Source organism: Fukomys damarensis, unplaced genomic scaffold (genome assembly GCF_012274545.1).
Source record: "Fukomys damarensis isolate Sample0158 unplaced genomic scaffold, DMR_v1.0_HiC HiC_scaffold_19, whole genome shotgun sequence".
NCBI lineage: Eukaryota > Metazoa > Chordata > Mammalia > Rodentia > Bathyergidae > Fukomys > Fukomys damarensis.
Genome location: NW_022900931.1, coordinates 49642927 through 49654710, shown reverse-complemented (window position 1 = coordinate 49654710; position 11784 = coordinate 49642927). Strand labels below are relative to the sequence as shown.

At 39.4% G+C, this 11784-nt stretch overlaps 1 protein-coding gene and 1 pseudogene across 1 annotated transcript; both read left to right on the top strand.

Annotated features, from left to right (window-relative positions):
- The window catches only part of LOC104855500, a 51683-nt pseudogene extending 46384 nt beyond the window's left edge, over positions 1 to 5299 (top strand).
- Positions 5300 to 7759: 2460 nt separating this feature from the next.
- On the top strand, positions 7760 to 10635 carry Cd1e (CD1e molecule). The gene is made up of 6 exons (XM_010614377.2): positions 7760 to 7949; positions 8272 to 8568; positions 9087 to 9365; positions 9526 to 9804; positions 10199 to 10292; positions 10424 to 10635. The coding sequence occupies exons 1-6, from the start codon at positions 7889 to 7891 to the stop codon at positions 10587 to 10589; spliced, it is 1176 nt and encodes a 391-aa protein (XP_010612679.1). The 5' UTR covers positions 7760 to 7888; the 3' UTR covers positions 10590 to 10635.
- The last annotated feature ends 1149 nt before the right edge of the window (positions 10636 to 11784 follow it).

Genomic DNA, 11784 nt, shown 5'->3' with positions numbered 1-11784 from the left:
AAAAAAAAAAAAAAAAAAAAAAAAAAAGAGTTGTGAAGGTATTTTGAGGTTACATCTCTAAAAGGTGCACCCACATTTTATTTTTTATCAGATATACATTTTGTACTTATTAAGGTGGCAATGTGTTTTATTTTTTTTATTCTGTTAGCGTGGTGAATAACATTTATTTTCAAATGGGACAACAAAATTATGTTTTTGCAACTTGTCTGTCTTGTTCATGATTTACATACGTGGATCCAGTATGTGAGTATTTTGTTTGAGTTCTATATCTGTCTTCACTGAATTCTAGCAATATCCTTGTCAGGTATTGGTATGAAGGATTCTTTGAATTCATAAAATAATTTCCAAACATTGCTTCTACTTTTTAGAGTGTGGGGCAGATTTTATGAGTGTGTGCATTTTTTGTGAAGAATTCTGGAGCTATAAATTGTGAAATTCTATGTGTTGGAAAGCTTTTTATTGAAATGTTCCAAATTTTTTGGTCAATCATTAAAAGTCAATGTAATTCTTTTTAGATTGTGTTTTAAGATGTGCTTGCATATGTGTTTGTGTTTGTGAGCTTTGGTAAGTTCTGTATTTCAACCATATTCTAGAAGTTATCCAAGTTGCCCAATTTTGTGAAATGCTTATTTATGTTTTCTATAATCTATCAGTGCCTATAAGGTTTATCATTATTTACTTTTCCTTTCAACATTAAAATGTTTTCTCTTTGTCCTTTTCATCCCCTTTCTGTCCTACCTTGGGCATATAGATTATTTCTGAAATAGCTCTTCTCTGTTATGGTCTATGTGTCTGTTTGTTTTGGTCCTGGGGATTGAACGCTGGTCCTTGAGCTTGTGACACAGGCGGCAGCACCACTGGGTTAAATCCCCAGCCCTTGGGTGTCTGTTTTTAGGCTACTGTCATGCTGTCTTGTTACATGGAAGAGTACTGTACTGTGTCTAAGGGACTTATGCATGTTAAGAGATAAGAAAGAAAAAGTAAAGCACCCAATCAGCTACTTTATGGTTGACAAAGCCCACAGTCATAAACATACATTGATGAAAGACCCATTACCAGGCTGGGATGCAAGGAGGTGTCCATATACATTTAGTATTGCTATAGCCAAAGTACAGAAAACTATTTACAAGGAGTTAGAAGATTGAACATGAATATGAACAATAGAGTAAGCAGGTCTGCCAGTGTCAATGGTAAATTAAAAAATCATATAAAGAAATATGGAAGTTCCATTAATTATAGGTGGCGATATCTTCCTCTAGAACAATAGATATGAACATAAAAAGAAAAGAAGCCATCTAGGCAAGTAAAAGTGATGCCAAATCAATATAATGAAAATATAGTACATCATTTACCCTGAACTTTATTTAAAATAATATTGTGGCCCGGCATAGTGGCACTCACCTGTAATCCCAGTGTCAGCGTCTAGTGCGTCAGGGGCCCTGAGTAAGGATCGCACAATAACCAAGACACAGCGGATGCAGAGAAGGATAAACAACTGCATGCTTTATTTTAAGAGAGTTCGTCTTTGTATAGACAATTAGAAACAGGATATATTATTACATCGTGACATTACCTTAGAACAGACTTCAGGCTGTTGAGATAATGTCTGTCTCCAACTATTCTAAGAATCAATATTATGCTTATGAAAGTACAAAATAAAGCCTTTTTATGTAAGAATATTAGGAGACAAATAGTCACAAGAGCCACTTCCTTATCCCAAGATAAATTCTGGCAGGATATTAAGATACAGGCAGAGAAAGTATAAAGCATACTCTTCACTTGGCCTGCCAAGTGTCTAGGCACCTCAAGTTACCTCATAAATCCTGGGCAGAACTGCATAATTTGTTGACTAAATCTCCGCATACCAACACTCAAGAGGCTGAGGCAGGAGGATCTCTGAGTTTGAGACAAGCATGGGCTACATAGTGAATTCCAGAGCACTCTGAACTACATAGTGAGACCCTGTCTCAAAAAACCAAAACAAATAATAATAATAATAATATTGTGAATAAACAAAGGAAAAATGAAGGACAGAAAAACAATGTATTGGCAGAGAACTATGTCAAGTTGTTTAAAGCATATATAGATATAAAATGAATTCAAGTACTCCATGATTGATTTATTCTTTTTATCATTTTATTGTATTTCATTCTACATGAATACACGAGGTGCTTCTTTATTTAGATATTTAATTTCTTTCAGCAGTTTTTTATAGCTTTCAGTCTATACATCTTGAATTTTTAATTTTCATCTTTTGTGGTACTAGGGATTGTATTTAGGGTCTTTGCAATGAGCTACACCTTAACTTTTTTTAAAAAAAATGTTTATTTTTGAGACACATTCTCATCATATGATTAAGTGGCCCAGGCTGGGCTCGAACTTATAATCCTCCTGATTCAGCCCTACCTAGTATTTATTTATTTATCTTTTCTTTTAAATTGAATTTATTGGTACATTCTAGGTAGACAGTACAGTTACATTCATTACTGGGATCTTGTACCTTTACATGCCAGGCCCACCCAGTATTTAGATTAGAGCCCTGTACCATTACGGCCAGCTCGAAGTTATTATTATTATTATTATTATTTTTTATTTTGCAATGCTGGCAATTGAACCCAGGACTTCATGTATGCCAGGCAAGTGGTCTACCACTAAGCCACATCCCCTCCCCTCACATGTTGGATTTTAAAAATTAAATTTGATTTCAGATCATTTTTGAGGATATTTTGAATGAAATAACTTTTTTTTTTTTTTTTGTGCCGGGGATTGACTTTTTTTTTTTTTTTTGTGCCGGGGATTGAACTGGGGTCCCTGTGCTTGCAAGGCAGGCAGTGGAACCACTGAGCTAAATCCCTGGCTCTGAAATAACTTTCGTATTTCACTTTGGAAAATTTGTTTTAAGTACATAGAAGTAGAGTAGATTTGTGTATGATTATCTGGCATATTTATAGAAACTCATGTTTTGCCCCCAGAATTTCCCTTTACTTTTCAAGAAATCATTTCTATCTCTGCAATAATATTGTATATTTAGTTCAGCATTGTGATTGGCATATTGTCCTTTAATGTTTAAACGTCAGCTCTCCTCACTATTTTATAGGAGCTTTAGCCTCATCCTTCGGCGTCTAACTCCTGAGCCAAGTCAAAAGCAGCTTGCACTGACTTCCTCTGTTCCATCTGCGCACGGTCACATTTCCCTCCTTGTTTCCATGCCTCTCGTGTCAGTGTTGAGAAGTGGACAATCTGGCCACACACAGACTCTGAGCTGCCTACTGACGGCTGTATGTTGCTGGGCATATGTTTCTTTAGTGTGCCTCCTGCCTAAAGCTGTGCGGAATGATAAACCCACAGTGGGCAACTGCCTTCGCTTCTTTTAGCTTTGATAAGCCCTGTTTTTCCTTTTAAGCCTCATTTCTTAGGGGTCACCCCGAGTCCATGTACTTTAGTGGTTACCCTATGATCCCTCAGAGATTGAGCTCTAACTCTTTCAGCCTGTACGTCTTCCCTTTGCCAGTGGCTCTTCCCTTGGATTGGGGAATTTATTGCAAGCTCAGAAAATTTGTGAATTTGTCTTAGCTTGTCCTTTCTGATCCGTATTTTAAAACCTCCTCTAGGTATGTGCACAATTCTCATGTTCCCTTGGAGAATTGAGGAAAGCAGAGTATGGTCATTTCTGATCTATTTGGAGCATGCATGCATCCTTCAGCCTGCAGGCTTCTCTCCAGACTTCTAGAATCACGTGGGAGCTAATCAAGGCCCAAAAGACCATCTTAGTCACAGCATCTGCCTCTAGATTTTCTGGCCAGCCTGTGGGTTTGTTCTCTGCCTCTCTAGCCTTACATCCTCAATGGCAAGAATCTTAGGAGAGGCATGGCAGCTGCTCAGAAGGACCTTGGAAGCCTCCTAGGTGGTGTGGCACAAGTGTGGCACTTAAGTTTTAGCTCACGGCTGCCTACTGTGGTGAGGGCCGGGGAGAAGACAGCATGGCCCTGCGAGTTCACCCAGGAGGCTGTCTTTCTGAAAACGATGGCAGACAACACACAAGCACCTGAGCGCGGGATGAATTGGTGGAGGAAGGATCTCTGACCCCTATTACTGAGGTTTTCTGAGAACTGCAGATGATGAAGGGCACTGCGGATGGGCTTGGTCCACATCAGATGATAAATTTGCCAAACTCACCGTTTCAGTGTGAAAATGACACAGCTCTTACTAAACCACGGTATGGATTTCAAGGGATGATCATGTTCAGGACTATCTCTTGTCCGTCTTCTCCAGAAAGGGCATACTTAAAAGAGAAGTAGATTTTAATAAACTTTGGGAAGTTCTGCTGTGAATACGTGTGAGTTGTGATCTTTTCAGTTCCTCAGATGGTGGATACCCCTTGTCTTTGCTGGGGTTTTGCATGTCCTGTGTTCTCTTTTCCTGGTTAACTCTTCGTCTTCCCTCAGAACCCAGGTCTGCCATCAAGTTCTGGGAATCCTCTTTGAGCTTCCTGACCTGTGTATATCATTTTTTACGGTAGCGATATCTACTTGTAAATTTAGCAGCTATTCCAGTGCATTTATATATTAATTTTTATGATTTTTCTAACTATGGTAAACTCTAGAAGGACAAAGGCCTTGGAAGGTTCCACTGTATTTTCAATTACTAGGAAAATGTTTAACATTAAATAAGTGATCAATAAATATTTATTTAATGATTAAAAGAGTGACAAAATGACCAGATTTCAAGATATTTAAATATTACATTAAAAACAAACAAACATACATTTAAAACACAGATGCTAACATTATTAAATTAAAAATATAATTCGAAGATGGGAAAGCTTTGGTATTATCATTCTCTGGTACATTCTCTTGGGACTTTCATTTAGTATTTAGAAAATATGTTGTACATACCATCTGACTACATTGTTTTTGTATTAAAGGTATTTCACTTTAAAAACAAAATACAATCATCGAATCATTTATAATTGGAGTTTACCAATGTCTCCTGCCTTAGCTCACTTATTAGATCCCAGAGCTCTCGTATCTATTTCTAAGATATAATAAACTTCTATCCATTATGTTTCTGTTTTAATCAACTGCCTCATAATGTTTTACTGTGTAATATGGTGCACACCCTTTCATCATTGTTTCACAATACTGTATTGAGGATCCTATATCAGTCAGAGATGAACTCTTCCTGGTGACACCCACAGGGAGCCTCCTCTTCCGACCTGACCTCACCTCCAAACAGCAAGTCAGCTGTGAACCCAACACTGGAAGAGTCCACTGATGAGACTAGCAACCCCTCGATCTGATCACTTTTCAAACACATGAAAGTTTCAGTACATATTTCAGATCTAAGCCATAACAGATCTCATGTTTTAATTTTTGCAGATAAAATTTATAGTAAATATGTTAAATCAACCCGATCTTTCTGTAGAAATAGGAAGGTATCACCCGAAACAAGGCCCACTCTCTCTGGGCACAAGATGAAACTGATCCTTCAATTTCTAGCAAGAAATTGCTGGAACTGGTGGTAGAAGGTACCATGGTTTCCTCTGCTGTGCTTCTCCTGCAAGCTCAGGGCGTGTTTGTAGGCTGGGAGACCAGGCCAACAAATGCATTGCTCTGGTAGGAAGGAAGTTCTTGTGCTATTACATACAAGAAAATTCTGAAGACCAATGAGCTTAGTAAAGCAAATATTAATCATTAATTATCTAATTCACATCATATTTTAACATTTTTATTTATAATTTTTGCAGACATTTTATTATATATCATTTTCTTTTGCATATGTTAACGTTTGTGAATTTGAAGCCACCTTATCTGCTTTTTTTGGAAAGATTTAAAAAAATTTATCATCAACAGTTAAATTCCTTTGTTGTTTTCCAGTACTTATTCTTTTATAAAAAGTGCATATTTTGTGACATTGTGTTTTGGGGATACAAATTTAATGTCTGTGCTCTCTGATTCTTTGATCAAATCTAGTCTACAAAATCATAGCTAAAATGACTTTCCTGACACCAATTTCTATTCTGCTCCTCTGATAAATTCAGATTTTGAAAAATAATGTAGAACATAATTATTTTTTTAGTCAAAAACTAATGAATGTGTTCAGTTTTACAAGTACATATTAATTTTAAATTATTCCAATATAACCATATTTTGGACAAAATTATACAAGTACTTCCATGATTTCTTATGTTTTTCATTCCAGTTAAGTTTTGATTTTATTCAGGTAATTTATTTTACAAAAATGTCCTGTGGGGTATTTACTGTGGTTTTGAATGTTCACATATGGATTAATATTTTCTTTTTTAGAATAATAATAATAATTTATCCAAGTAAGGTATTTTAATATCATCTACCTTACATCAGAATTTCAAAGATATTTCCCTTCTGTATAGTATACAAGGCACATGAAGCATTGATTTCTCTCTCTCTCTCTCTCTCTCTCTCTTTTGCTAAATAAACTGAAATTAGTGTCTTAAATTTTGGAAGATTTTTCTTTAAACATAGAATTCAGAAACAATGCCAGGATAGGATTGGGTTAGGCCTTTGTCAGGAATTTTCACCATTTTTAATGTGATCTCATTGAATAAAATAAACAGAGGCTTTCTTTGGGAATTTGCTTTATTTTTTCCAAAGGATTTCTCTACCTCTGAAATCTTGATATATGGTATAGTTTTAGAACTAAAAAGGCCCTGAGTAAATGTCAGTTGAATAAATATATGAAAACCAAGAAATGCATTTTGACTGTTTTCAGGCTGCTGTGAAAACCCTAACTGATATTATAAGGAACAAAAATGCATGATAGAGTAATCAGTTCTCCTATGAACACTGGAGTCCCCTAAAGCAACTTCCCTGTATCCAACAAGACCATTGTTCACTCTGTAGCACAAGGACACGACCTGTGATGGGACGCCTTCCTGCTTGCCTTCTTTTCCTCTTCAATGCATGTGCAGCCAGCCCATACACTTCTAGTCTTGTACACCTCATGTGGGTAGGAATGGATATCCCAAGACACAGTGTATCCCTCCCCCAAGTCACCCCTACACAATGGGTTAAAATCTGGCTTCCCACCAGTTCACTATTTCCAGGACAAGTCCACTCTTAGACCCTCTTAACAATGACAGCTGGCTTGATTAGTGAAAATGAGAGAAGGGGCATTTTCTATGGCTTATCTGATAATATGCATCAGTTTGTCATTGTTACTTCTTTTTCAATATGGATTGGAGAGTTTTGCCTGTGAATTGCACAAGTGCACTTAGGATACCTCTTGTCTTCTAAAATGACTTTGAGAAGAGCAGGATGAAGAGGTAGAGGAGAGACTCAGGAACACGGAGTCCAGGCAGGGCAAGTGATCAAAAGCAGATTCAGAGGCACAAACAGACAGTAAGCAGAGAAAGACAGGGAAGATGAAGAGGAGGAATTAAGGAAGGCTAGGTGGCAGGAGAAAAAAACACAGGCAAGCCGTGGTGAGACTGCTGGAAGGGTGACTGGGCACCATCAGGTAACTTATACCATTTTCTTCTACAGATGAGATCACTAAGAATCCAAATGAGGGCTCAGTTTCTCCAACGCCAAAACAATGGACTTTTCCCTGTGAGATGACAGACTACAGATATTGACCAAATGGATAACTTTTTCAGTAGCAGTTGGTGTAACTGGAGAGCGGGGAGAAAATTTAGAAGCCACCAGTGGGACATAGGAGGGGAAATGAGAGGCCCTGTGGGAGACGGTGGCTGAGAGAGACAGTGAGGCTTCTGAACTAGGGAAGTGGGCAGAGAGAGAGGTTGGTTTGTGCAGCAAAGGAAGACAGATAAGAGTGCGAGTGGGTGAGGGAAGGGCTGCAGATATCCTAGTTCTGAAGGTGGTTTTCTGGCCAACGTATCAAAGCTTCAATGCTGCTCCTGATCCTTCTACTCTTCAACGGATTTGGCTACTGTGGTGGAAGCACAGATGGTAAGAAGCGCTCATTTAAAAAGATGTCTATGTTTGGGCACCCAAGGAAAGGAAGCTCTGGGGAGGGTCTAGATGAACAGAACTATAATTCTATGGTGCACTTATTGTCTGCATTCCAGGCTGGTTACAGGAATAAAATTCCTTCTCCCGGTCTGATGTAGGGGCAAGAAAGCTGAGCTAGGGGGTAGGGATTATTGGGATATGTGTAACCTGCGACTATACCCACCCTTGCTCATCCACTCTGAACTCCTCTCCATTCTGTAGCATCTCTTCTCCCATCCCTAACTCTCTCTCCCCCAGTCACTCTTTCTTTCTCTCTCAGCTCCCCAGGCTTTAGGATTGCATCATCCTGCGGCAGAAGAGCCCCTCATCTTCCATTTACTCCATATTGCCTCCTTCAAGAACCATAGCTGGGCACAGAGCCGGGCCTCAGCCTGGCTAGGTGATCTGGAGACTCATAGCTGGGACACTGTCTTGGGCACCATCCGATTTCTGAAGCCCTGGTCCCAAGGAAACTTCAGCAAGGTGGAGCTGAAGAACCTCCAGGCACTTTTCCAGCTATATTTCCGTGGCTTCACCATGGAAGTGCAGGCCTTTGCTCATCAGTTTCAGTTTGAATGTGAGTGTGGATCTTCTATCTGAGATCTCTGGCCATCTTCGGAGTAGTCACTGGTGTAGAGACTCTGGCCATCCTCCAACTTCCTGGCTTTATTCTCTGTCTCCCTTTGGCTTACATTCCCTCCTCTGCTTCATTATCCACTACCAAACAAGCAGCACGGCTGGGTGTGCATATCTGTTCTTCTCCTGGGTACACCCTCATCTTCTGCTTCCTCTCTCCTTGGCTTGAGTGTTCTTATGCCACTACCTGGATCTCATCTCTGCTGTGGGAGGTATTCCAGACCAGTCTCTTGTCTTCCTGACAGCCTGACCATGTTTGCCTACCTATTAATTATTTCAAGTTAACTTTATCTTCAAAGTTTCTCATTACAAATGTCCTTCTGTTTCCATCTCAACTCTACCTTCTTATATGATCCCCTAGCCCTTTCTCCCTACCCTTGAATCCTGCTATGCTCCAGATTGGTAATGTTTCCTCCCTGTCATTATTTCCATATTGATTCTCTTTTCTGCTCTCTGTAGACCCCTTTGAACTTCAGATATCAGCTGGATGTAGTTTGCATCCTGGGCAGGCTCCGGAGAGCTTCTTAAATGGAGCATACCAAGGATCTGATTTGCTGAGTTTCCGAGGAAGTTCATGGGAGCCATCTCCAGGAGCAGGAAGTCGGGCCCAGAATGTCTGTGAGGTGCTCAATCGCTACCAAGATATTAAGGAGATAGTGCACAGCATCCTCAGTGACACCTGCCCTCAATTTCTGGCAGGCCTCATAGCAGCAGGAAAGTCAGAGCTGGAACGTCAAGGTGAGCCCAATTCTCTCTCCTCTCCTATCTCTAGTGCTTTCATTATTGTTTTTGAATTTACAGTGAAGTAATTATTGAAACTGCTAAACCACCCGAGTACCTGAGCTCTGACCCGAGGTGCTCACCAGAGGTCCATTTTTCCCCATCTTCTCCTATCTAGTGAAGCCCGAGGCCTGGCTGTCCAGTAGTCCCAGCTCTGGGCCTGGCCTTCTGCAGCTGGTGTGCCACGTCTCTGGCTTCCACCCGAAGCCCGTGTGGGTGATGTGGATGCGGGGTGAGCAGGAACAGAAGGGCACTCAGCGAGGGGACGTCCTGCCCAATGCTGATGAGACCTGGTATCTCCGAGTGACCCTGGATGTGGCGGCTGTGGAGGCAGCAGGGCTGTCTTGCCGAGTGAAGCACAGCAGTCTAGGAGGCCATGATATAGTCATCCACTGGGGTGAGAAACAACAAGGGTCCAGCTGAGGATTATGAGACAGGCCTAGGAGTTTTGGTTGAGGATCTGGGGAAATTGGTATGAATGCTAATACAAGAAAGGTAAAAGGTAGAGAATCCAAAGAAAGAAGGGTAGCAAATAAAAGCACTTAAATAAAGCAGGGAATTAAAGGTATTAAAGAGAAAAGAAGGTGGGATCTCATGATTTACTGGAAGAAGGTTTGGGTGGATGAGGAGCAGTGATTCAGGAGGAAATGAAAGTTCTAGAGAACACTGATGAAAATTCTAGGACCAGTAACATTAGAAGCTCCATCATTGCCCCAGTAACATTAGAAGCCTTACTGTAGAGAGATAACAGAGCTTCAAGACGTGATGTGTTTATCTTTTAATCTAAGCAGGTGGATACTCCATTCTCTTGACACTGGTGTGTCTGACTATAATAGTCACCCTGGTCATGCTGGTTGTACTAGGATCATGGTACCAAAAGCAGAGGTGGGCCTTTCCTTGTTCTTTCTTTCTTCAACCCCCAGAAGCTTGTTCTCATTTTCTATATTTTATTTTTTCCTTACCTCTTTCCCTCTGTTGTGCATCTTTGCGATTAATATCCTCATCTTTTCCCACAGCTCAAATCAGAATGCCCTCTCTTCCGGTGTATCCAGCTGCACTTTTCCCTTGGAAAACAACACCCAGTGCCCCAGAAGTTTGGTCCATCAGCTCTGCTTGGCACAAGAATCATGGATCAAAAACAGAATCTTAAAGTGGAAAAGAAGCCGAAACCAATTCTTCTGACCTTAGTTTGTATTATTCATAAAATCTTTGTCTGCTTCTTAAATATGGATCATGTCTACTACAAAAGTTACAATTTTATTCAAAAACCTTGTTCTTGATATTGATGTTCTATTTAATCTTCCATAAATGTTGTTTCTACTTTGGTCCCATGTTCAGCAACATTGATACTTCAAGCTGAAAATCATGGACGTGTCCTTAGGTTATCCAGCTAAAAGCACTGTATTCTCCCAAAGTTCAGTTGATTTTCCTGAACACATCTGTCTCTCTATCTCTTCTGCTCTACTAGTTGTCATTTAGGTTTTTACTCTCTCCTTTCTCCAAGATGATTGAAAGTAGGTCTTAGATATATATACCTATGTAAGCACTGAGGTGAATGCTGTTTATGACCCCAACTGGAATTAAAGCTCTTCTGTTACCATTTTGCACTTCCTTCATAATTTTCCAAAAAGAGACATTGAATTCTTCCATGTTCTAGAGAAAAGTATATTGCTGCTTCTGCCTAAATGTAATATATTTTAATAAATGATGATTGAAATATGTCTACTAGCAGATAAAGTGTCTTAGTCCACTTCCTCTACGACAGTTCTGTGTCATTTTACTGGGCACTTAATAAAATGGTTCCCCTCTCCCTTCGTGTCTCAGCAGAGGTAAGAAGAGCAAGTGAATGAAGGACTCAGATTCCCTGGTGATTAAAAATTGCAATTTCATCTCCATGATATTTAATAAAATAATAACCTAGGAATGTCACCTAAGGGTGGTAGGTTTGGACTGGCATTCCTACACCCAAGAGATTGTTGTATGTTTCTGTGTGTGTCTCTGTTGATGAATACATTCACGGGAGAAAGTTATATTTTCAGCAATTAGGAAGTCAACATGGGGTTTGAGGACAATTTTTAACGGACAGAACTGGAGGAAAGACAGTGAAAAAAAAGTGTAGGTTAATGCTGGCTTAGTTATTTGTTTACTTTTCTTTTTTTTTGGTTTTTATGATTGTTATCATCATGTTATATATCTTATTGTTTCTTTTGTTTCTGAATGGGTTCTTAAATTATTTAAAATTATTTAGCTACTTTAGTAGAGATGCTTTTGAATGACCTTGGAAAGCATAAAGCTGTTAGGATGTGGAGTTCATATAAATGATTAACTTCTTCCTTTGAATAGAAAAATTCAGCAGATAGTAGCTTTCTTAGTGTAA